This window comes from Malus domestica, chromosome 12 (genome assembly GCF_042453785.1).
Source record: "Malus domestica chromosome 12, GDT2T_hap1".
In the NCBI taxonomy this organism is placed as follows: domain Eukaryota; kingdom Viridiplantae; phylum Streptophyta; class Magnoliopsida; order Rosales; family Rosaceae; genus Malus; species Malus domestica.
In genome coordinates this window covers 2,716,259-2,743,387 of record NC_091672.1, presented here as the reverse complement: position 1 = coordinate 2,743,387, position 27,129 = coordinate 2,716,259, and the positions used below count along the sequence as shown (strand labels likewise).

Here is a 27,129-nt window from a genome sequence, read left to right as displayed (position 1 = left end):
CGTACGATTCAAGCTCTTCTTCATCCCGAATTTTGTCGTAAAAATGTAATCTCAGCAGCAGTTATGGAAAAGAAAAAAATCATAGCCGAAAAGTCGGTGTACAAAAGTGCTTTGTGAATAAGTTTCCAAGAAAACTTGGTAAAAACACAGAGAGAAGCTAAAGTTTACGAACTTAGAAAATGAAGCATTTGTACATCATGTCTGAAAATGTTTACATAACTGGAGATTAACTTGCACATTAAGAAGGAAGTTCGGATTTGAATGAGTTTCTTAAGGAGTATGATTGACCCCAATAAGCAACTTGTTACACATAAAACCATCTATACTATTGCACAACATCCAATTGATCGCGCTGTCGCGAATTATTCACTACAACTTTCACCAATTTAAGGTTGAGAAGTCTTGGGGTGCTTCAATCCAAATCTTCTTAAAAGGATCTTGCTCTCCCCAGTCATGGCAATCCTTGCGAGGGTGGTATCTACAAGAGTCGAGAGAGTAGGATATGCAACACCTTCCGTAGAAGCGGACTTTCGAGAAGTAGACACTGTTTCTCATTATTCCAGGGAGGTCGGTTCTTGCATGAGACGACAAGAAACTCGCAAAGAGTGTAACACCATCGAGGGTCGTCATTTCTTCCCAAACCATGTTTGTCTGATCCAGCTTAAATATAATTGGGTTTTCACTTGAACAAGTATATATAACTAGTATGTTTCCCTCATGCTCTGCCATAAACTTACCTTTCCACCAATTTTTGGCAAAAAAGTTCTCTGGGCACTTGGGTGGAGGAACAGCAAGAACACTCCAACTGCGTTCTTCGGGGTTGAATACCCCTAACCAACCGGTGAGGCTCAGACAATAAAAGACTCCGTTGCAGAAAGCAAGCTTGTTCCAGATGCTACTCACAAAGGGCAAGCGGTTTTGGAAATTAACAGTAGTCCACTCTCTTTCCCCAGGACGACAAGTGCTAATAGCAACAACTGTGGGGCTGATGTGTTTCAACGTAAACAGTATGCAGCTGGAAGAAGTTGGGGCACAGGAGAATGCAACTATCTGATAAGTCAACTCGAATCTTGGTACCTTTATTATCTTGCGAGTGAAGGGATTAAAGAAGAACACACGGTGAGATCTGGGTCTGTATAACAGTAGCCAACCGTCTTTAGTGTAGCAAATCCTAGACCCAGTCAGCTCAGGTAACTCCAAGGAGTAGATTTTACGCTGCGATGGATCATAGAATTCATACAGGTCACCAAATCTGGGAAAGTACATAAGCAATGGTGATTGGTTGACCACCCGCACCGAAATGGCAGCTGAGTGCCATCTCTTGCACACAACAGATACACGAATATTATCCCGCAGGGTTAAACGAGACACAATGAGTTCCAAAAGTTCAGCAGGAAGGTAAGACCAAGTTTGCAGCTCCAATTTCTCCCTTTTCTTGCTTGCTTTTCTGTTACTGTTCGTGATTGTTTCAGCTAACCTATACATCATAAATTCCAACACAAATATGAGCTGAGTATGCTATAACGAAACGCAAAAGGAAAAATAATTATTTCCATGAAATTAAGACGCAGATAGGAATAAATCAACATCATCCGCATATTTAAATTCCTTTCTATTATCAATCCAAATTCTTTAGCATGTAACCGCCAACCCAAATGCCAAACGCAACCCTTCCCCAAAACAGCCACACCCACCCCAAAACAAAAAAGCATATAAGTCATTTCGGAAATACTAAAGGTTGGACTGTTTCGATAACATATGATTCAGGTTAAAACTACTAAAGAGAAACACACAAGAAGTCAATAGTTGTACTGAACTGTACGAATCTGACAAATAAACACACAATCCCCACAACTGACAAGAGAAAAACCTGGTTGTCACTAGTCAACTATCATATTCATTTCCAGCATATTCATTTCCAGCTAACATAAAGGATCGTATGAATCCGTTAAATAAACACAATCCCCACAACCGACAAGAAAAAAACCTGGTTGTAACTAATTAACTACCATATTCATTTCTGGGTAACGTACTGGATGGTACGAGTCCAACCAATAAACATAATTCCCAAAACCAACAAGAGAAAAACCTGGTTGTAACTAATCAACTATCACATTCTTTTCAGGTAACATACAACGTGCGAATCCGACAAGCGAACACACAATCCCCACGACCGACAAGAGATAATCCTGGTTGTAACTAATCAACTATCATATTCTTTTACCCTATTTTTTTGGGTAACGTACAAGATCGTACTGGTACTTTTGCTTAAGCAGGATAGGCAAACAAGTAATTAATGAACCACTAAAAACCCTTTCCTTGGATGCCCAAATTTATCAAAAAATTAAAATGAGCACAACATGAAACCGAAAACCATGAAATTGCTTAGAATTCAATCAATTTAACATTTTTCCATAATTAAAGCCTACCCTTTGTTTCTTGATATTACCACATTCCTAAAAGACCCTATGACCTAACAATGGCTGGCGTTTTAACAAATTTAACAGCCGAGTCGAAATTTTCAATTGTGACTCTTGAATCCAATTTTAAACAAATTCAACCTAATTTTTATCCTAAATCAATTTGACATTCTATTAAAAAACACACGTAACCCCATCTTCACCAAGACCCCAAATTCACAATCTTGCCAGACATAAACCCTACTCCAAAAACCCATCAAAATTCTCACAATTGACATCAATTTTCATTAATTAAACCTAATTGTTGACTTAAATACATTTGGGTTTCAACCATAAAACCTAAATTGATCCAATTCCTAAAATCCTCACAATCATTTCCAAAATCCAAAGTGAAAGAACAAAGAAATGAAACATGCAAATTACGAAATGCTTTCACTGAGAAATATAGAATTGAGAATTCAAATCTTACGATTTCAGCTTCCTCTTTCTTCCGCCCATGGCGAGAACCCAATGTCACTGCCGTTTAGAGAGAGAGAGAGAGAGAGAGAGACGCAGGGAGTGAGAGGAGAGAGAGTTTGGGGGAGGAGGGATGTGAGTTATATTATTACCACTCTCGGCACCACTTGCATAGAAAACAACACGTGTGAGCTGGTCGGTCAAGCTGAATCGGGTGCACGCGTCTCCAACGTTTTACAGTGGCTACCACGAATCACCAAGCGACAACATATAAAATATTTTTAATTTATATAATGTGGCAGGTTTTTATTGTTTGCAGCTCGTGAGGTAATTTGGAGGATTTCTCAGGTGAAAGAACCGCAGTACAATCAGTGGAATCGGATGCCGTCTTGTTACCGTGTCTGTGTGAGTGAGTGTGCCGTTCGTTTTTGTATGGGCGCTGTTGATTGTCAGAATTACTGTACTACACAACAAACTGACTACAACCGTTTCGCATGGAGGGCGGCCGTCCTAATCTGTGTCTTAAACTCTTTCATTCTACTTGAATAGTTACGATTAAATCACGTCGATATTTTATATTGATTTTTTTTATAAAGACAAAAAGCAAATTATGAGAAGAGAAAAGAAAAGGGAATAGGAATAAGAAGAAAAAGAATCCTAATCTATTTTTCATGTAAAAATATAACCGACACTATTCTTGGGCGCGCGGAAATATCTTGTCAGTGAAAATTTGAGTTAAGCTACGTAATAAAGTAGTCTTATTTGAGCAATGTAAAATCATAGTTCGAACAATTGATTTTGAAGTTATCATATTCGGTTAAAAATTCATCAAAGTCAAAAATCACGTCATTAATTTGACCACGTTCGGGTATTCCTCTTTACTTATAAATCTTACGATTGAATCTCGTAGATAGCAAGTTTGAAACCAACCTGCCAACCCCATATTGTAAATTTTCCTTGCATAAAATTAAAAAATTCATTTGATTATTGTTGTGAATATTTTTCATTATTTATAGATTAATTACTATGTTTGTCTATTTATAAAATAAAAATTAATAACTGAACTATTTTTCAATTTGATCAAAATTTTTGTAGGATATGTTACGAAGTGGGCCAAATTTAGTTATTATTGAAGCAAAATTGACTAAATTTTGACTAATATTGATAAGATTGTGGTAGGCCTATTTAACTGAGAAATTATTCAAAGGGAGAGAGGGGAGGGGTGCGGCGGCAAGGAGAGAGAGAATTGGGTTAGTTTGAGGTGTATTCTAAAGTGTGTTATCTCACCTCATTGTACCTTTATTTATAATAGTAGAAAGGTAAATTGTCGTAGCTTCTTGTTGTAGCTATTATTGTTGCTCCTTTAGCTTCTTGTTGTAGCTATTATTGTTGCTCCTTGGGTTCTTACCGTTGTTGCTAGTACAATTGATCGAGAAGTTTATAGCTTTGTACGTCTTGGCAATAAAGAAGAAATAAAGGTAACTAATTTTTTTTTTAAAGAAACGTTAACTTCGTTTAATCGCGTCGAAAATCCATGATTAATCTGTATACTAAATTGTAGGGTTATGGATTCAACCTGCAACATTCAGTGGCGAAGCTACGAGAGGGCGAGGAGTGGCCGCCGCCCCTCCCCACGTCGGAAATCAAGCCCAGGAGCGGTGGTTCCGCCCCTTTGGTCTCATCGGAAGTGATGAAATTTCGTGTGGTTTTCTGGCGCTTTGAGTTTCCCTGCTCTATCGCACCATAGGCTGATCGCGAGCTCTCTTTTTTCCAAAAAAGGAAATACCTAGGCCAAAGAAAGGAGGAACAAAGATCTGCATTTTGCAGCTTCTGCAAATGGAGAGGTTTTGATGGAGAAGAAGAGAAAGGAAGAAGAGAGAGACTTTCTCTCTCTCCCATACCACCCCACGTGCAATTACAATTTGTTTTTTTGTTTTTTTTTTAAACTAGTGGCCAATCAATTTGTGCCACCTAACTTGCTATTACTTATTTATATTGGAATTTGTTTGTTTTTTAATTATTGTCCAATTAATTTGATCACTCTTCCAATATTTTTTAAGCCACTTATTTAACACTGTTATTTATCTTAAAATTCACTATAAATTTATATGAGCTTCAAAAAATAATTTGTAAAATATTAATAACTCATAATTATTTGTTTTTTTTTCTCTTACCATCAAATTCAACAAAGTAATAAAGAAAATTTGTTAATATTTTTATATTATATATTTTATAATCAATGCTTTTTGGATATTATATGGTGTATAATAAATAGACAATTATTTATATGGTATATAATAAATTTGTTCAAATTTGCCTAGGTCCTTGCCTAAGTGTAAAGTCATGTTCACCACCCGACTAGAGCTTTGCATCTTTTTAAACTTTGCTAATTATACAGTTAAATAATAGGACGATACAACAAGAAACGGTGCTAAATCATCCTTCAAATAATATTGTTGTTCAAACACTACTTCGACTATTTTGAGTAGTCCAAATCCTCTTGAATATTTCGGTTAATGCAAATTCTCCTATAAATATTACGGGTAACCCTGGACTTAGATCTCAAATAAATGTTCACATTTTTCCAGGACCCTAAACTTTTTAAATTTCTCCCCTCTCCTCGAGAATTTATGGCTTCGCCATTGGCAATATTCATAGGGTCCTTACGAACTCCTATCAGCAAATGATGCCGCAGTTCATGGGGTAAACTTCGTCGACGGGGTGAAGCACGTCGAGGCAAGGTATGTTTTCTTGCACAGTTGCACACACATTATTTTTGTTCGTCAAGTTAGTAACTTCAATATGTTGGAAAATATTAGTATTTAGGTTTACTTTAATGTTTTGTTTTCTGGGCTTAGCCCGTTAGCATTAGGGTTTAGGGTTAGTTTATTATAAATAGAGTGCTTTGTTATTCATTAGATATCAAGCTATTCACAATGTAGTCTCTTAGGGTTTTGTAGCCGTTCCGGCATTATCAGTTAGTTTAATAATATTCCTATTATTTTGTTAGTCTTGTTTGTTGCGTATTCTGATATTCAACATGGTATCAGAGCAGGTTTGATCTTTCGGGATTTAATTTGTTCTTGATAGGTATCCATGTCGTTTGTTTGATAATAGTTTTCAGTGTTCGTTTTGAAAAGAAAAAAATTTGATTATGTTTGCTCGGACGACTCACCAGAATCTGCCCCACTTCCGCTGCATCGTCACCCAGCCATCAACCTTCGTACCAGGTCTGCAACTAGAAACCCAGCACATCTGCCGTTCGTATCCAACACCAGCCGCACCACCACCCGTTGCCAGACCCACTTGAATCTCCGGCGCCGACCCATCACCTGCAACTCAGTCCTAAATCTCTCCATCCTCGCTACATTTGCTCGCATAAGCCTAGCACCAGCACCGACAGAACCATACATGCACCATATCAGATCAACCCGACTCACACCCGCATTGCTGCAACTTGACCCAGTCCCAGCCGTTCGTCTGAACCATTCACCAGTACCCATTCTTGCTTTTGCTGTGTTAATTTTCTATTAAAAAGGAAAAGAAAGAAAAAGAAAAACTGTTGTCCAATGCAAGAAAAAGTTATGTTGTTTGTTGGAGGAAAGCATTCGAAAAGTCCCAGGAGAAAGAAAAAAAAAATTGGCTGTTTGTTTATGGGCCCACACGGGCAGGGAAAGTATGGTTAAGTTTGTTTTAGGCCTCCATGAATTGTTGGTTGGCCTGTTTGGAATTGTTTTGTGATCGTCATTCGAGTACTTGGAATTGTGACCATTCGAGTGATAGTATTTGTGTTTGTTTGTTCGTTGCTAGAATTGAAATATGAAAATCTCGTCCGTTTAGTGACGGGTTCTTTTCATACTCTCAACACTAGCCAGTCAAGAATCAAGAACCAGTTTGCCAGTTTGCAATCAAGAATCAAGTCAAGTCAAGTTAAGAATCAAGTCAAGTCAAGTTTGCATACCTGCCTGTCTGTCTGTCCGCGTTGCGGAGCCTGCCTGTCTGTCTGTCCGCGTTGCAGAGCCTGCCTGTCCGCGTTGCGGAGCCTGCCTGTCTGTCTGTCCGCCTAACGGAGCCAGTCCGCATCTGCTTGTTTGCAACCCCATGTCGTATACCGCCATGAGTTTGACGGGGGGTGTTGGAAAATATTAGTATTTAGGTTTACTTTAATGTTTTGTTTTCTGGGCTTAGCCCGTTAGCATTAGGGTTTAGGGTTAGTTTATTATAAATAGAGTGCTTTGTTATTCATTAGATATCAAGTTATTCACAATGTAGTCTCTTAGGGTTTTGTAGCCGTTCCGGCATTATCAGTTAGTTTAATAATATTCCTATTATTTTGTTAGTCTTGTTTGTTGCGTATTCTGATATTCAACACAATACTTATTGACAGTATGTTATTTACAGATTTGGCCGAAATGGTACACTCAATCATGATGAGAGGAAAGATTGTGGTTTGTATCATGGATAAAATCGACGACGATGTAATGGAGAAAGCAAAGGTCGTAAAAGAAGGCGGAGCAGTTGGAATGATTCTCATTGATCAATTTGATAACTTCAACGAGCAGCTTCCTTCTTTTGATCTCCCTACTTCGGTAATTTGTAGCGTGGAAGGACGCAAACTTTCTGATTATATGGCTACGATAAGGTTAGCATTTCATTCATATTTATAGTGGTTTGTTTGCAGATGCATAATAGTTTGAACTATGTTTGACTAATTGTTTGATTTTCCAGAGGCCCGATTGCAAGTATCTTGGAGACTCGGGGAAGTAATTGGTGTAGAACTGGCACCAAAGATGGCGTTGTTTTCGTCGAGAGGACCTAATTCTGTAACACCTGACATCATCAAAGTTAGCTTGCAATTACTTGTTTACCAAGGAATAAAAGAACTATTAGAGTTGAAATTTTCTTGCTGCAAAAGCAGTCTTGTGATTTTTTTGATCTCTATGTCCAGCCTGACATCACTGCACCAGGAGTCAACATTTTAGCAGCAGCGCCACCGAGTAAAAATCAAGCCGTCGATGCACTTTCGTACAACATGCATTCAGGTACTTCAATGGTGTGTTCGCATGTCGCGGGTGTTGCAGCAGTTCTAAAAGCTTAATACTAGAAATGGAGGTATTTGTCACCTTGATAAAAATTATTGATCAAATTCCTAACAACTTTAACTTCCGCTGTCTACTTGTCTAGCGGTTGTCTAACATGTTATCAGATTTCCATTCTTATGCAGCTAAAACCAAGGATAACAACGGAAATACCATTCGCGATCGGTCTGGTAAAACTGAAGCAGCACCCTGAGACATAGGATCCGGGCACTTGAACCCTGATAACGCATTCAATCCCGGCTTACTGTCGATTTTGAACTGGACGACCTGCTGCATTTTTATGCTCCCAGTCATTCTAGACCCCAACTCGAAACGCTTACAGGGAAGCCTATACCTTGCAGTTCTGTACCTGTTCCTCCATACTTTCTCAACTACCATTCCATCGGCATTGGAGCTATGAGCGGACATATGTCAATTTATCGAACGGTGACCTTCAAAGGCGGACGAAAGGACCCACAGATATTCAAAGTCTCTGTTGATTCTCCTCCGGATGTTACCTGAGGTGCTTGATTTTTCTGGTCGGGTAAAAGAGGCAAATTACATGGTTGATTTCTATCCAAGACGATTTTCGGGTCTCGTCCATGGCAGTCTAACTTGGAGTGATGGACCCAGTCATCCTGTTAGGAGTCCAATTCTCCTTAACCTTGTTAAGGAATAAGTATTAGAGAAGTTGCATATATTTTTTTAGATTGATATCTGTGTAGGAATTTAAGGTAAACTAGGGAGATTTTCGGATTTGTTTTCTTTTATGTTTAGGTAGGAAGAGTAATTGGTTCTAAAAAATTCTTTTAGCTATGGATAGTACTTGCATCCCCGAATGTGGAGATGCACATATCCCTACATTTACAAATAACGTATCTTAATTGAATAAATCAATTATCGGAACTGTTCAATTTCTGAATCCTCATTCGACTACAAACAATCATTTCAATCGAAGATCATTTAGATTTTGCATCAAGAAAGGTCGTTCAAGATAAGCAATAATAGTTTTCTCAATTCTCAGGTCGATCCTCTGAAATAATCTACCAAATCGAAGGATTGTATCTTAACTCTTTGATTGTATCTACCCCGTCATATGAAGCCTCAATTATCTAACTTCAGCTTCTTCTTTTCTTGTCATTCCCGCAACATTCCAAATATGTTATCAAGATGTTGATGAACTTTCTATGCTGATCGCGTAGGTTGTCTCGATAATCAAGGCTTTCCTGATCATCACCACCCTTATCGAAATCTAATAGGGGACTGCTACAACACCACACACGTTCCCATTTCTTGGAAAGAATTACTCATAGTAATGGGGGTTTTGGTGGGAAGAATTTGACTCCTAACATGACGACTGAATCCATCACTCCAAGTTAGGCCGCCATGGACGAGACCCAAAACCTTCTCGGATAGAAACCAACCCTGTAACTTGCCCTTTTTCACAACACCAGAAAAATCCAACAAAGCAGGATTTCAACTTACAAAACAGGAAACTGTATATAATTCGTGGAAATCCAGCATCTTAAGTTAAAAAAAAATAAAAAAAATCTTGAACTACAAATCCAGCATCTAAAGGGGCCTAAAACACACTTTAGAATCCCACTAATCAAATAAAAAAAATCCTTGTTCTGCCTTCAGAAAACCAAAGATTTCGTAAACACGAAAACCTGAAAATCTGTCAATAGAATTACAATTAGCAGCAACAAATTGGGCAGTGGATCAAACCATTTTCATTACATTCACCACATTTTACCATCCTCTTTCGCAACTCATCCAAAACCTTGCAGCTTCCATTGCATACCATGCACATCACGAATCTCATTCCGGCACAGCCCTTGCATCCCATGACCGCCCTTGGAATCCCATCAAACAGAACCCCAAGCTTCCCTTCCTCCTCCAACTTCACCACCTCGTCGGCGCCACCAATCAACCTCCCCTTCACAAACACAAGTGGAACCTTAACCTCCTTGGTACCCATTAGTCCCCTTATCTCCTCCTTAAAACCCGAATCCATAGATATATCGCGCTCGAGGACATGAATGAGGTGTGACTCCACGATGGATCTGACGTTGTTGCAATCCTCAAAAGTCTTCCTAATTCCTCTGAGTGTAGTTGTGTACACAACCACAGCATTTTCTCCCCCCGGTGGGCATTTTTTCTCGAATAATTGCAGCATAGACTCCGAATCCTTGGACGAATTCCTCAATTTTCGGGGCCTTGGTGACGGCGGAACCATCCTCTTGATCTGCTCTTTCTCCTCAGATATTTCCTTTTCGTAAGAAGCAACAAGTTCCGGATCAAACAGGGGACTAAAACTCCTCTGCGACGAATCGCTGCCAAAGCTTTGCCTTTTCGCCGCAACAGGCGACCCTTTTACGCTGGGGCTCCAATTCAACATCTTCTTACACGAATTCTCGCCGCCATTTTTCTGCTTCAGAACCTGTTTCGGGCTATAACCCAACGCATTAACATTCACCACTCTTCCTTTACTGTTCTCCTTCCCTCCGAATCGCTTTGATTTCATCGGCGACCCGATCTGATTCAACAACTTGAACGGACTCCTCGAATCGAAATCCGCAAACCCGCGAAGCAGAGCACGCGATTTCGGGCTCTTCTTGGCCGGATTCGAGATGGGCATTCCTTCTTCGAGCCCCTCCATGAGTTCCCAAGCGTTGATAACCTCCGGATCTTCGCGGGGCGGCGAAGATTTCTCCACCCTCTTACTCTCCTCAGCGCCGTCTTTGGTGGATTGTGGGTCATTTTCAAGGTTCAGGACGCCGTAGGTGCTGGAAGTGAGAGAGACGACGTGGTTGATGACGTATTCGCCGCCGCCATTGTTATCTTCTTTCTTGAACAGTTTCGATGAAACGCAGCCCATTGACGAGTGGGGTTCTCTCTCTCTCTCTCTGTCAATGATTTCTCTGTTTCTATGTTTTCTGATTTGAAGCAATGCTTGTGGGGTATTGGATTGAGGATTGGGGAAGGCGAAGCGGAAGTTTTTCTTTTGATGTGGTTTGTGAATCTTAACGGTTACCTTGTCGGCCAACGGGCCTCAACGGTCCGAAAATTCGAAAGACATCGAGTATTTTTTGTAGGGAAGTCCTTGTCGTCTTTTGTTATTCGCTAATTTATATCTTGTATTTCCTGTATTTATGTATTTGACCCACAAACTTTTGCTTGCTTGCTGCCTTTTTTTTGGAACTTTAACGAAAAACTCACGGTACTGTTTACTTTAATGAAAAATCACATTTTTACACTAAAAAGTCAATTCTGATACTATTCACTTTACCCTTTATTTTGTTTTTATCATTAAAACTCAAAGTTTTCAAGCTCTTTTCATTAGTTTTTTTTTTTTTTTGTGCTCGAAAGAAAAAACATTTGATATGTTGCACAAGTGGAAATATTTTGTTCTAAACTTTTAATTCATGTCAATGTCTCATCACATTATTAGCTTTATCAAATATTTCTTCAAATTTAGACTCCTTTCTATTAAGTTTCAATTTCTGTTTTTTGAAATATGTATTTTCTATTAAACTATTCTTTTTGAAGAAGAATTTCAACTTGGTTATGAAAGCATGAACATACTACTTTAGCAAACTGACATAACTTGTGAATTAATATTTTGTGTTTGATCCCCCCTTTTCACTATATCACTTTTATTTAAAAAAAAAGACAGTGACACAAGTGATTAACCAAAATTGTTCCCTAGAGGATTGCTAGATTGATTTCCAACCAAAAAAATAGTTGGTAAGATTGGCTAGCTAGGAATTGAAAGATGTGGATAAAAGAGTTGGTAAAACAACTGGTTGAAGCAAGATATGCCGGAATTTTTAGGTTTGGAGTGGTAATAAGGAGAGCATTTTGGGTTCCTTCTGGACCACAATTCTGGCTTCGTCACTGTGAATTCATATTTTCAGATATAGAGTGGAGTGTAAAGTGGGTTTTCAATTAAGCAATATTAATTACTGGATAGATATCTTAAATCAGTAGCCTGTTGAATGAAATATCTTAAATCAATAGCCTGTTGGATAAGCACTCATAAAGGAAATCATGAGTCTTGTGTAAATTTGGTGGAACTTTTGAACCAATTTTATCCATTAATCAAACTTCATAAATCACAGAATACAAAATTGGGAATGCAAAGACTTACATTCTAAGACAGTTAGACGGTATCTATTGATGCCGTCTGATCGTCTAAAAATTTATAGGTCTAAAAATATAATGGTTCGAAGGGTACATTCTTAAACAATTATATCCATTTTTTAAAGTTTCTTCTCCAATGCAAATGCTTGCATTCTTATAGGGTTAGACCTATATTCTTACATTTTGATTTTTAAGATTTCAGTCTAAATTATCTAGTGTGCATTGGAGATGTCTGAAAAAACAAATAAAAACTTCAATAATTGTTGTACCATGTTTAGGAAGAGCCTCTTATTGTATTCTAAACCCTAGCTATTTTACACCCTCTTCATGTACAATGTAATTCACCTGATTATGTAGTGGAAACAAAAACTACCCCAACATGAAAACTTCAATAATTGTTGTACCATGTTTAGGAAGAGCCTCTTATTGTATTCTAAACCCTAGCTATTTTACACCCTCTTCATGTACAATGTAATTCACCTGATTATGTAGTGGAAACAAAAACTACCCCAACATGAACGTAGCCCCAACTTTGAATGAACCACATATATCTTGTGTTCTTATGCTTGTGTAATCTTACGGTTAGATCTAAATTGGTTCACATTTGTGCATCAACTATAATCAAGAACTGTTTGAATATGGACATTTCAAAATTTTAGCACAAAAGTTAAACAATGGCGGTTTTAGCAATTTAAAACATGCATGATTGAGTTTAAGCAATAAGTCACAATCGTTTTTCCCTTTTGGTTTGTCCATTATTTTGTTTAAGGAAGAATGATGCTATATATATCTTTTCTCACTGCATGCAGAAGCAGGTCCCAAGCTCCAGCTAGCTTGATCCTTAATTCTTTCCCTCTCCTTTTTGAAAAGGTATGAAATCCATATCTTCAAATTTCAATATGATCATCTAGAAACCTTTTTATGGTGGTGCAACTTAAATAAAAGCTTGATGCGATTGTATAACCACTGCCCTTAAAAGTGCAGTAGTGCTTTACTTTTGAGTTTTTACTCTATTCCTAAGATTGTTTGGTTGAGAAACGTCGAGGAGATTCTTTCAAAAGTGAGACTTTTTACATAATCTCTATCAACTCATGTTTTTGGCACAATATTTATAATGTTGGTACAAAAATTGGCGTTAAATTGTGATCAGGTGTCAGAAAATCCATGGTTAGTCATATATTGAGAGAGTTTCCTTAACATTTCTCTTACTGGTTTGGTTTTCTGTAAGGAGAATTTAGGGTCATAATTTGATACCTTATGGGGTCAAATTTTTTTGGTTTTCTATGTATTAATTAAGTTACTTTCCCTAGGGTTTTACAAATATCCAGCAAGTCAATTCTTAAAAAACAAAAACAAAATGTTGGACAATATCCACTCTCTTAAGTATTAATTAGGGTAACATTTTTTTAGGTCTAACTACGTTTTACACCCTTTAGGTCCGAGTTGACTTTTATAATGGGACTATGAGATTTCATATTTTTCACATTGGACAGGTATTGAAGTTGTATCCATTTACAATTTTTTGTCGCCTCGAATATTTATTAACCATTAAATTAAAAAGAATTTTTTTTTCTTTGTTGTGCAAATGTAGTTTACAAGTTAGCCCATGTAAAGGTCTTAAGCTCACATTGTTATCAATTTAATAAATTAACGTGCAATCAATTAGGCTGAAGACAAAAAATTGATACTTTCAATATCTTATGGTGAGAAAATTAAAACTTTGTAACTCATTTTGAAAATTGTTGGAAATTATATATTGTAATATTAATTTATATTATTTAATATTTGTATGAATGAAAAATAAGAGTCAAGTATTATAGTTGAATTCAAATTCATGAGTTGCATTTGTTCATTGGAACTTTAGGCAACAATCACAATGTTTCAAAAGGGATGACTTGAGTTCTATATAAACTCAAGCATCCCACATGTCTAAAAAAAATTAAGAGAAGAGTTTTTCCAATGTCTTTTATTCTTTGTTAATCAAATTTCGAATCATGCCTTGGGAGTACGGAGTATATGAAGTTTACCAGAGTCCGAAGATTGAAGTGTTTTGACTTCGGATTATAGATTGTTGAATCTTGGAAGACAAACGCCTATTAAACTACAAGCACAAGAGTAGAAGCAGAATTCTGTCTTTAGAACATTGCATTTATGCAAGCTTAATCTCCAAGTTTGTCAGTAGTTCTTATTTTATATTTAGTTGTTTATATTAATCTCGTATATTACTGATGTTGTGATTTTCTTTATAATTATTATTATTTGAATTTTTGTGTTATTTTCATATTTTCTAATATTGCTCCAACATAAAATCACCGCAAATTTAAAGAGTAGTTAACCCAATATTTTGAGGTAAACTCCAAACACATACGTTCTTTATTTTATTGCTCCTTTGAACAATATCAAAGGGAACAATCACAATTATCCAATATCCACATATAAGAGATAGAGTTATGTGTTAACATTAATCTACTCAAGGTGACTACAGGTGCAACTAAAATTTGTATTCATATATATAAATATATCTATATATATAATTACATATATTGCCCTATATATAATTTAAACAAATCTTGTAACCTCTTTTCGGACAAATATTAATTTCATGATCGATGATTCGAATTCACAATTCAACAGAACATGTATTATTCATAACATATTAAAATCATGTATTATTTTAGGGAATTTTAACGAAAAGCTCCCGATACTGTTCACTTTAACATAAAAATCATATTTTTACACTAAAAAGTGAATTCTAGTACTATTCACTTTACCCTTTATTTTGTCATTTTCATTAAAACTCAAAGTTTTCAAGTCATTTGCATTAGTTTTCCTATTATTTTATTACTAAGTGCACTTTGGGCTTCCCCATATTCCTCCACATACACACATATATATGGAAAAATTAGGTTCCCATCCTTATTTTTCATACTCCATTTATTAAAACCTTATTCTTTTTCAATTTTTGATCAAGATCCCTAGATTTTAATAAACATCATTAATTATTTCAATAATAAAATATTTTTATTTCTAAATATATTCATTTAGTGTTAGAAACATTATATTCATTTAGATTTCTAAATATATCCATGGCTAATTTTTTAGGCTAAATAGCCAAAATAGTTCATGAGATTTGCATAACTCATCACTTTGGTCCCTAAAATTTCAAATCGATAAAAGTGGTCTCTGAGATTGTCCACCATCCATCATTTTGGTACTTCCGTTAAAAACTCCGTTAAGTGTCCCGGAGCTCTTGGCCGGAAGTTTGGGCAATTTTCAAAACTTCGTAACTCAATCGTTTCTTAACCAAATTCGACCCATAATATATCAAAATGAAGATAGGAAAGTGTAGAATAAGATTATACCTATTTGGAAGTCCAATGGATGCTGGAGATGGCCGGAAAATAGCCTCAAAGTTGACTGGTCCGAGGGAAAACTGGAAAACTCGCCAGAAACTGGGTAAACTTTAAATGTTCATAACTTCTTGAATACTCAACGAAATCAAGTGATTCAAAAACGAAAATCATACTTCTTGACAAGATAAAGAGAATGGTATCTCTTTAGATGGCTAAATCGCCGTGGTTTTCTGGAAAACGGCTCAAAAGTGGCTAACTCGAGACCAAGATAGCCACTTTCAAGTCGTTTTCTGGCCACACCACTGCATGTTAGCAGTCGAAAAAGATACCATTCTCTTCATCGCGTTGAGAAGTATGATTTTTGTTTTTGAATCACTTGATTTCGTTGAGTATTGAAGAAGTTATGAACGTTTAAATTTTACCCAGTTTCCGGTGAGTTTTCTAGTTTTCCTTCAGACCAGTCAACTTTGAGGCTATTTTCTAGCTATCTCCGGCAGTCCTTGGGCTTCCAAATAGGTATAATATTAATCTGCACTTTCATATCTTCATTTTGATATATTATGGATCGAATTTGGTTAAGAAGGGATTGAGTTACGAAACTTTGAAAATTGTCCAAACTTCCGGCCAAGAGCTCCAGGACACTTAACGGAGTTTTTAACGGAAGAACCAAAATGATGGATGGTGGACAATCTTAGGGACCACTTTTATCGATTTGAAATGTTAGGGACCAAAGTGATGAGTTATGCAAATCTTAGGGACCATTTTGGCTATTTAGCCAATTTTTTAATCATATATTTTTATTTTTAGTTTGTACCCATTTTTAATTTGCAACTTTTTCTTTTAATTTATTCCAATTTTCTTTTCAGTTTTAATTTGTATCCATATATTAATTCCTTTTTGTGCCAATTTTTTTTTATTTGTATTTGTACCCATATTTTTAATTTAGGGTTAATCTCAGTTTACTACCCTGAAGTTTCTTGGTTTTCAACATTTGGTACATGAAGTTTTTTTCATCCCAGTTTGGTACCTAAAGTCTTGATTTTGGGATGCTTTCATACATCCGTTAAGTTTTTCGCCAGAACCTGCGTTAACTGATGACGTGGGACCCATGTGGACATTGACTGGCACCAATTTTTTTTTCTGGGCCGCTCCTCACCCCCACAACCCCCTCCCTCTTTCCCTTCTTTCCTTTCTTTCATTTCTCTCATCTGCACCCACCCTCCCTGCACACTCACGCCAATGGGGATTTTAAGTGACCCATTCACGGATATAGCAATCGTTGGCACCGTTCTGGTGCCTGTGGCGGTGATGATAGCCAACTCAGCGTGCTCTAGAAGCCACTATTTTGCATCTCCATCGGACTTATGCCCAAGCTCCTGGGTCAGTTGTAAGATCCGAGCCGCACATGTGGCAGGCATTCGGATCATCCGTCCCTGCCCTTCAACCTTCGTGTGACGTCATTGGTCGACGCTCTCCTCGGCGTGTGCACTGCCACCGTCATAGGTACTTCCTGCTCCTGCTTAGGCGGTAACGTGAGAGCCTGATAGGGGTCAGCGGGGTCTTCTAGGTTGGCGTCGATTCCGAGATCGGTTGCTGAGGCGTCTTCATCTTGCTCTCGGTCTCGTTCATGTTGTTGTTCTTCTTGAATCAAGGGAACCCAGTTGAGAAGAAGCACATCCGGCGTATCCCAGTAGGTAGAATAAGAGATTTGAAGTTGCAGAAAGAAAAACTGTGAGGGTAGAACAAAGAGTGGAGGGAAAAGCTTCATTTCTCTCCTTTGCACCCACCCTCCCCGCACACCTAGGTTCAAATTGGTCTTTATCCAAGAAGGGAGGGAAGGGGTTGTGGGGGTGATAAGTGGCCCAGAAAAAAAAAAGTTTTGGGGCTTGATAGCTAGAGTTAGAACTTAGAAGAGAGGATAAAAAAAAATTTCAATTTAAATTTTTAATATTTATGTGGGCCAATAATGACATGTGGTGCCCTGTCACTATCCACGTGGTTGCCACGTCATCAGTTAATGGAGATTCTAACGAAAAACTTAACGGATGTATGAAAGTGTCCATAATTGAGACTTTAGGTACCAAACTGGGACGAAAAAAAACTTCATGTACAAAATGTTGAAAACCAAGAAACTTCAGGGTAGTAAACTGAGATTAACCCTTTAATTTATTTCTACCCATTTTTAATTTTGCTAAATGTGATACACCCCAACCCGGAATGTCCACCTGGACTTCAAATCAAGCTGTACTGGCTGACACCCAGAGGGTGACGATGCCACAAAGTGTAGTGATGTGGAACATGTGAATAAATTTAAACCTAAAAGTGCCTAAATATAAGAGTGCGCTTGTGAGAGGGAATGAACCCATTTCACACGTGATGTTTGAGTATTAGTAAAGTACATTAAAGTAGGAAGAGAATTATATCAACGAAGGTAACCACTTATACCAAGATTTGCCAAGAATCCTCGTTGATATGAAAACTTAGCTAATAAAACCTGAAAGGGAGAAAAACAAGGGTGAGTGGGCCTAAAAATAAGGTTTTGTAAAAACCTTTTTGAAACATAATAACCCCTCGCCGTAAAACAAGTATAGTTTCCAAAAATATACATACTACGTATAGTAAGAAAGTACTTACCATAGCCTGCAGTAGCTCAAGAATTAAATACGGCACAATATTTCGTAAGTAAATGCATGACGTTCGTAATCAACATAATCTCGTATAAGCAAACATCTCATATCGAGTGCTCATCGACACATGCTGATACACGAGTTCATGCAGATGTATTCTGACATGAACATGATTGGATGTAACAATGATATACGCTCTAGTACTACAATCACGTGAAGACTGACTCTATGCGTAGCACATATGAGTCAGAGTTGCCTATTGCAACTTGTACGACAGCACTGGCACCTACAATGAACCCAAAGTGAGCATATGGTGCGATGTGCACATACACATGAAAGACTAGCCTTGGCATGGGCGAGTACTAACACTGGTGCAACAAACAATGAGTAGATAATATAAATATAATCATGCCACGACAATTCAACAATTCTAGTAGATATAATACTATTCATGACCATAAATGTAATTAAGGCATCATCGTATAGTAAGCTTACATGTGCATCTCGTAGGATTATTTTGTCATTTCCCAACAATAAAGCATTTCTTATAAACATTAATTTAATCATGGCAATCACGTAGAGGATTTATTAATATATGTATATATGTGTATATATATATATATATATATATTAAAGAAAAGACCCACTCACTGATACTGGCAAACACATAGTTGTTCAAACTAAGAAAGTCGAAGTCTCCGATAGTCATCGCACCTAACCATACATAATATTGGAACCCATTAGTAAAACTCAATTAAAATGTTTGAATTTGGAGAAACGGACGGCGGATTTGAAATCAGAACGTCGAAATACGCTAAGAAGGGTTCTGGGAAATTTTCGTAAAAACTGAACGGTACCCTAAAAAGTCAACCGAGACACCCTGGTGGTCAACTAAACTAAAACTTGGGAATTTCACAAAATGGATGCCAAAAATGGACTCGAGGCGTCGAGATTAGCCTAGGAGGGTCTCTGAGAAAATTTGAAAACGACAATATAAGCAATATTCTAAGAATATTCCAAAGAATATTCCAGGTCCAATTAGGAATTGAGCCGGCTGGATCCTAAGTCAATGGCCCAATGGTTTGGGCCGACTTGGACTTGGGCCATTTTTTTTTCTTTTTTCTTCTTCTTCTCCAGCCGGTTGCCACTGCAACTGCCGGATTCTGGGGATTTTGGCCAAAAATATTCATGGGCTCTGTTTAGCTTCGAAACTTAATCATTTTCATCAATCTTTATACCAAGATGAAGCTAAGGAGAATAAGGATTTACCAACATGAAGACTAGCTGTGGTCGGAAAACACCTGCAACTCTCGGGTCCAGTTGCCAGAAAACTGGGAAATAGTTTTCCTGAATTATTTCTATCACAAAACCTACCCAAAATCACTTATCACACTTAGATTTACACTAAGCACACTCAGATCTACATTAAGCAGCCATAGATGTTCGTCCCAAGGTATTTTCAACTCACCTTGTCGAATCTTGCAACATCTCGTTGGCGCCGGTGGTGGAAGAGAGAGGGCCTCGAGGTTTGAGATGAAGAGGAAATGGAGAACTGGTGAGGGCAAGGTGGTCACTGCCTCTGCTCCAATGGTTACAATCTCAGAGCGTGGGTTCGACAGAGAGAGGGAGAGTTAGAGATAGTGAGAAAACAGGAAAGGGTGAGAGAAAATGAACGATGAAATGGTGGCCTGTAGGATGGCTCGCTGGAGATGGGTGTGTGGTCCTCGGGGAAGGAGGATAGGTGAGTGAGAAAGAAATACTGAAATGAGAGAGACAAATCCGAGACTTCTGGAGGGGGAGACATAGGACAGGGCAGAAATGAGGTGTGGGCCCTAAGTAGCTCACTTAACAATACAAACTATCTTTAATCATGAAAATACCAAATCGCCCTTCACGTTTGTTAGTCCGTAAAATTTCTATCATATCTCCAAATTCGATTCTACTGGTGCCCAGGCGTTCGTATCGTCGAGTACTATACAAGTACGCTAAAAGAATAGGTCGTACCTCTATACAGTGGTCAACAGAAGTCAAAGTTTTTGCCTTTAGGGGCATTTTCGTCAATTCCCTCATTTAAAATTAATAATTTTGTAAAATCAGGGACGGGTTGTCACAAAATTTACCCATGCTAATTATATGTATTTATTTTATGTTTGAAAATATATCAATAGTTATTTTTTAAAACATGTTAATAATTATGTGGTACATTAATGTTTTGCTATAATTTTTGTGAAGAACAATATTACTCTATAATTGATTTTTAAGAATTTATTATATTTAAAAATATTATTTGAATTTATTTAAATTTCATAATTTGTGGGACATTAAACGCATAAATGCATGAGTAAATTTCTTAAATGAGGCTAAGAACCTCGATCAATATAAGTTTCACTCTAATAATTAATTTGATTAGGGACCAAAACTAAAATGACCCTATATATACATACATATATATATATATATATATATATACACACACATACATACATGATTCTAAATTAAGACATCATGAAGAATAAATATATAGTAAACAGAGAAAAGAAAAGCATATTAATCGATCGGTGTACTGTCTTAGAAAAGCTTCATCTTCTAGAAGGTTACTAAAGATGTCATCGATCATGGCTCACGTATTAGTTAGTTCATCTTTGGCGGCTTCTTTGCTTAATCACTTTGGAATTTGGATGGCAAGCCAATATAACTTTAATTAATCAATTATGTATTATGTTAATCCATCAATCCTTCGTCTTTATCTACAAACTATGACTTCATCTCGGACTCCCAACTGTAAACCATTACCCCACCACCAACAACAGCTCCCTTTCATTAGTCGGCTTAGTTTAGTTCAGCTTGCCAAGCCCTCATCGTATTTTTAGCCATGAAGCCATAAAATTCTTCTTTTTCCTTGGTCAAAAAAAGAGGATTTCATTATAAAGGCAAAGGCCACTCAACGAATCTATAAAACTAAGTCGAGATTCTCTTTAACTCGAAGATTCGGGCCGTTGAAAAAAGACAGAAAATCCAGATATTTAACTGTGTGTGAGGTGGGTCGGTGAAATTGACTAATAAGGACCACGTGTTTCAGAAAAAATGGTCTCAATTTCGGAGTCTGTCGGCTCCTAACACAGAGATCCAAAGAGAATGTCAATTCATAAATTCAGGCAATAATGATATATGTTAGGATTTATGTACCAAGTAAATTAACCATTGGTCATTTTACTTGAAGAAGTTTATTAAGGGCCCGTTTGTTTGACCGGATTAGACAGGATTGGACTGGACTAGACTGTAGTCCGTTGTTTGGTGTGCTCCAGGATTAGGTTTAATGAGCTTAGGTCGGACTCGCTCGGATTAAAGACCTCCTTACGCGTTCTTAACGGGGATCCCCAATTTCGGGCGGACTCGTAAGCCCTTCGCCGTTCTGATAGAGAGAGTCGCTGGTCCTCATCTCTGCGTCTTCCTTCATCGTCAACCTTGCCTCCCTCATCGTCGTCGTCCTGACCCTCATCTCTACGTCTTCCCTCATCTGCATCTGCTCGCCCTTATCTGCTCGAAGTTGTCAGGTAAACTTCGAAACTTCGATTTATTTCTTCGATTTATTTCTTCGATTTGTTTGCAGATCGTGATGTTACTGACCTTTATTTCATTTTGTTGTTATGGGTTTGAGAAATTTTCATTCATAGACCTCTGCACTTGAACAAATTAGGGTTTTGATGTTCATACAACTGGGGTGAGAAAACTTGTTCCCTGCAATTCAAATTTTACGCACATACTAGTAACTTCTGCAACTCTGCCTTGGAATTGTATCTTGCATAATATAACTGCTTTCATATCTGGCACAAGTGAAATACTTTATGTATGCTTGTGGAAGAAGTTGGGTGATAAGATTCCGTACGGTTTTCTCTGTGCATGTCTAAAATTCAGTCTCTATATCATAATAGAAATACATGAACTTTTTGTTCTCGTCATTGGTCGATGATGGTTTTCCCTTTCCACGGTCTGATCTCCATTCATTCACAATTGACTAGATCATTGATGGAATGCAATAATATGCAAATTCTGAATTTTCCCTCTATGAAACCTACATTAGAAGAAGCTCTTGGGAAGATAACAGAAAGATCTCTCTTCTTTATTATCATTAAGTGCCTTCACATTTGGTGTGGTTACATTTATTCCAAATTTGCCTTCTGTGAAACCTACAGTAGAAGAAACTGTTGGGAAGATCAAATAGAGACTCTCATCTTTATTATCATAAAGTGCCCTTCCATTCAATATGGTTATATTTCTCAAGTGTTATTTGTAGGTTTCATCTTCCACAAATGAGACATTGGATGCTGCGAGGCGTGCCCAAGATTCAGTCAAGTCTGAAAACATTACGATCTCGTCTGCAAACGCTTCAAATCCTGGGATACCTCCATCCTCCTTGATGACTTTTCTGAGAAAGGTATGTAACAGTACAGTCCCTTACTCTTTTCAGTTAATTTTTAATTCTGACTTCCTTCATCTACATGATTACATCAACAAAGAGCATGTAATGTTGTAGCTGGCCTAGGGTTTGATAGCCACACCTCTCCCGTAAAAAGTAGGTGCATAATTCATTAAAAAAATGATGAATTTGTGATTTAAAAGAGAACTTTGGTTTGATAGCAACATAAACTACTCTTGTGCAATGTCCCCTTGAATTTATCCCTAGCACATTCATCATCCGGAGGTATTGGATGTCTCATTCCATGTGGAAGTTTTATTTTATTGAATCCACACAACCTTGAACTCAGGAAGGATTAATTTTTTTTTTTTTTTGGGTAGTGTTGTTCCTGGGCCGTATATTTATGCATTTTTTCCTTTTATTTAGCTTTTTGTTCTCTTTGTAGATATTGAATGCTCAAGAAAATAGAAATCGTTTTTCATTGTTGATTTCATGGAACTCTCAATAGCTTTTTTACTCTTAACAGAACTCTCTGACCTCTGGAATTGTGTTAGAAGATTTTGATAATGTCTTCACCAACAAGTTCTACCACAGTCACCTTGATGAATTTGGGGTTTTCATATTTCAACTTTTCTTTCAAATCCGAACTCAGAAACCATGCTTGGCCATAAAATCGACAAGTTTCTTTTGCAGAAGGAACACATACTTCCATCTCTGTTATATTAGCATAAATCTGTGTGGTTTTTCGTTTTTATGTTCTTGGTTCACGAATCTTTACTAGTTTCGCTTTTTTATTTTATTAAATTTCATGTAGGGTTGGATTTTTGTGAATTGTTTGGATGAGAATTTATGTGAGTTGAAGAAATTTTTGTTATGCACTCTTTATATGAGATTATGAGAAACTTAGGTGTTAGTCTGAAGACATATATAAGGAGATCTGTATTACCAGGCATGTTTGACATTAAAATCCTGACCTATTTTATAGGGCTTATGGAGTTTGGATTACAGTGGAAACTCTGGAATATCTTCATTCAGCTTTTAGAGAAACTTTTGCAAGAATTTTCGTCTTTGTTCTCATTTTATTTGTTTGTTTGATTCTCTGGGAGAGGCGTAAAGATTTCTTCTGATAACAAGGAGAGATGACTAGTGAAAGGATTGTCTTTACTGGTGCATGGGCCAAGAATTAGACATTTTTAGTTGGCATAAAATTTACTCTACTTTTGTGCCATTGGGAAGTATATGAAAGTGGGAGCAATTGCATACAAGTCGAGTTATAACGTGCACCCAATGAATTTCCATAGTTGTTCTTATAAGCAGCTAATCTAAAAATTTCGTGTCCTTTCATACTTTGGACTTTCTATATGGTAGGAGGGTTAACTAGCATGCATCCTGAATGCATTTGTATTCATATACCCACCTCCCGCCCACCCCTCCTTTTAAAGTGAATAAAAAACACTCACAACTCTGTTCATTCACAGGAAAATACTACTTGTTAACTATGATGGCTTTATAATTAAGCCTTACGACCATGGCTTTACAACTAAGCCTTGCTATATCTCACGTGACAAGTGATGAAAGAATCTGGTTTGTGGTTATGTTCGAAGTCGTATCCTCTGTTTGGTTTTATTTCTGCATTTTTTGATTTCCTTTTACCTTCCTCGGACCACCTTGTTTGAATGGCATTGGAGATAGGCAGGAAGCAATTCCATATGTCCTGTCAATGCCCAACCATGATATTACAATGTGAATGTTTTGTACCGTGTGGGGTTGATGCTGAACTGCAATATTCTGTGGTTGTTGGTTGCAGAGAAGAGGAGCATAAACGGAAGTGGCCAGTGCTCAGAACCCAAGGGAAAACAAGTAGCAAACGACTGAAAACCCTCAAGTCTAGAAGAAGGTATAATTCCTAAACCCATAGATCAATTTTCGACATGGATCTATTGAATGTAGTCCTTGGATGTGTGAAAGTTTGCGTTGCATCTCTGTGAATATGACTTCTGTGATATTATAGAAAAACCAAACTGTTTAGGCAATATAAAAAAGGACCCACCATTTTGTAAAACTTCATGGCTGTTTGATATTTGATCGTATGAATTTAACTTTAGAAATACACTTCTGTAATTAGGTGGTAAAGATCCCCAATTCCAGTGTCCTACATGTTTAATTGGATGACAATATCTTCAAAGGAGTGTACTACAAGTTTGAACTATGTTTAATTGGATGACAATAGCTTCTTTTCCTGTTGAATGCTATGTTTCCGATGAATAAGTTTGAACTACAAGTTTTTTTCCTAGATAGCAATTTCAATAAAGGAGGCGGTCTTCTTGTGGTTTTTATCACACAAACTGATTGTTCATAGTGAAGTCTATATGCACTATGATTGCTACCTTAAGATTGTAATTTAATGTACCATTTCCATAGTTGATGTTGTGAAGTTGACAAAGGATTGGCGTATTTATGATGTTGTTGTGTTGACAGTACAAGAACATGTTTACTTGATAAGGGATGTCATTCAAATAGAAAGAATAACATGGTTCTCTTTTTCTCTAAGTATTGTCTCTGACATTTCATGAAATGAACTAGAGGCATTAGGTAGGATTTTGTAAATTATGGAGATCTACTTTGGAATGCTATACTATAGTTAACTGGCATTTTGTAAATTATGGAGATCTTCTTTCTCTCCAGATTTAGTCCAAGAGCCAGTTACCCTCGGGACCATACCATGGTCACTTCTATGTCTGCTACTGCCCACTGGTTGTTGTTACACTGAGTCGTATTCGACTCATTTGCTTGGACCCCTGCTGAGTTGTTATTCTGTGTTGCACGAGTTGAAAATTGTGGGAAGGTGAAGAAGTCAGCCAAAGGCTGTTGCTTGCTCCTCTTGTTGCTGTTCATGGACTGAAAAATCTGCTCTAGCTCATTCACAAAGTTTATGGCACCCCCAACAATTGATGCTTGGTCCCCCTTTAACAAATATTTATAACAATATTAATTTGGTCCAATCCCCAAAAAAATTTCCGTTTAAAAGAACATATGGGTAGAAATCCATATGAGTTTTTTGGGTTAATCCCAAAAACATTTCAATCTAAAGAAAATGGAGATGCAAGGGACTTCTAGTTGTACTGCCTCCTTTAATAGTGGTTAAGCCAGTTTACCCTCGAAGTTCTGTGTTTGTGTATCTCCCTCCCGTAATATGACTTTGTAAAATAAAAACAAAAATAAAAACATATGTAGCTCGATGAAAATTTTTGGCCCTTTTTGTACCTCTTGATTTGTTTCTTGTTTTCTTGTTTAAACTTGGAATACTTGTAGAGCCTGCTCTGTGTTCTAAGAGAATTGAGATTGTTTTTGTAACTAGACAAAATATTGGAGGGAAAATAAGTGGTAAAACCGTTTTATACACCAAGCCCAAATTTCATTTGAATTAGGATATGTATTTATCTTTTCATTTATATTAGCAGGTACTAAAAACAAAACAATTGTTCTCTATTTTTAAGATTCATAATATACATGGTAAAAATATGCTCCAATTAACACAGATCATGAGATTTGTAGCATTATTCTATTACACAATGGCAAAAATTTTAGGGTGTTGGGCACAGGTTTTTGAGCTATTAAAATAGAACAATAATGTAGTTCTAGTCTAAGCAAACACAAATCTGGTGAACAGTACTGTTTTCATTATCCTGCTTCTTAGTCCAACACTGCACCAAACGCTTCACTAAGTTAGTCCAACTTAGTCTAGTCTAAGCCAGTCCAGCTTAGTCCCTGCAGCTAGTCCAGTCCGAGACAGTCCGGTGCAACAAACGCACCCTAAAGGTTTTAATTAAAAGGTTTTCATGTGTTATATATACTTCTTAAAGCATGTTCCACATCAAAAATCCTCATTAAGTTAAATTTTATTAATATTAAACAGTTTCACTTCTAATTGGAATGATATCTTATACTGAATGGTTCAATGTGAATAGTAGTGGGGTCACCAAATCATCTTTGGAATTTTAACAATACTCTACCATCTTTGAAATTTTAACAACACTCCTCTACTAGCACTATATTTAATATTTTTCGTGTTCATGACATTTGCGTCTTGAATTCAATCCTCATTCTCCTTTTTAGTGTGTATTAGAATAAAATATCGCTTGTAATTAAATAGATAAATGGAACGTTGGTGCATCAAATAGGTTATGTCATTCCCTCACTAACTAAACATGACAAAGGAATCTCATACTGATAGACTAGGATTAATTATTCTAGACTCTTCTTCGTAATTATTAATTTTCTTATAATCTTGTAAATTATAATTGTAATTATTGTAAACTATTTATAGGGAGTTAGAAGCACTCATATATATTGTTTAAAGTATATTAATTATATCAGAAACAATGGACCTTATATGTGTTTTACAAGTAATTTGGTTACTTTCTATGTTAATCAAATTAATTTTATAGTGAAACCTCAGCTTTCTTCGTATATTGTAAATTTAATCATATAAACTCACCAATCGCTATGATAATGAAAATACAACCAATTAATTCATCCGATCTCGGACTGCAGGTTGATTTATGCAGCAATCCTACTGAAACATAATTAGTAGGGATGTTGACTAAAGGCCGAATATTAGTTAGCGATGGT

The 27,129-nt window shown here is 36.9% G+C and overlaps 3 protein-coding genes and 2 long non-coding RNA genes across 5 annotated transcripts; 3 read left to right on the top strand and 2 right to left on the bottom strand.

Moving 5' to 3' along the window:
• Positions 1 to 153: 153 nt before the first annotated feature.
• On the bottom strand, positions 154 to 3,036 carry LOC103423197 (F-box/kelch-repeat protein At1g57790-like). The gene is made up of 2 exons (XM_008361269.4): positions 2,890 to 3,036; positions 154 to 1,477 (listed from the first exon to the last, which is right to left on the bottom strand). Exons 1-2 carry the CDS (start codon positions 2,916 to 2,918, stop codon positions 379 to 381), a joined length of 1,128 nt encoding a protein of 375 aa, XP_008359491.1. The 5' UTR covers positions 2,919 to 3,036; the 3' UTR covers positions 154 to 378.
• A 1,054-nt stretch (positions 3,037 to 4,090) lies between these two features.
• On the top strand, positions 4,091 to 4,927 carry LOC139190006 (uncharacterized). Its single transcript, XR_011573949.1, has 2 exons — positions 4,091 to 4,354; positions 4,438 to 4,927. It is a non-coding gene; the product is annotated as an uncharacterized lncRNA (long non-coding RNA).
• A 2,739-nt stretch (positions 4,928 to 7,666) lies between these two features.
• LOC139190104 (subtilisin-like serine-protease S) lies at positions 7,667 to 8,476 on the top strand. The gene is made up of 4 exons (XM_070809856.1): positions 7,667 to 7,720; positions 7,825 to 7,918; positions 8,083 to 8,145; positions 8,298 to 8,476. Exons 1-4 carry the CDS (start codon positions 7,667 to 7,669, stop codon positions 8,474 to 8,476), a joined length of 390 nt encoding a protein of 129 aa, XP_070665957.1.
• A 952-nt stretch (positions 8,477 to 9,428) lies between these two features.
• On the bottom strand, positions 9,429 to 11,014 carry LOC103423198 (uncharacterized protein At3g28850-like). Its single transcript, XM_008361270.4, has one exon. It carries the CDS (start codon positions 10,833 to 10,835, stop codon positions 9,651 to 9,653), a length of 1,185 nt encoding a protein of 394 aa, XP_008359492.1. The 5' UTR covers positions 10,836 to 11,014; the 3' UTR covers positions 9,429 to 9,650.
• A 10,415-nt stretch (positions 11,015 to 21,429) lies between these two features.
• On the top strand, positions 21,430 to 25,897 carry LOC108174837 (uncharacterized). The gene is made up of 4 exons (XR_003767579.2): positions 21,430 to 21,634; positions 22,375 to 22,515; positions 24,305 to 24,394; positions 25,183 to 25,897. It is a non-coding gene; the product is annotated as an uncharacterized lncRNA (long non-coding RNA).
• Positions 25,898 to 27,129: the final 1,232 nt, after the last annotated feature.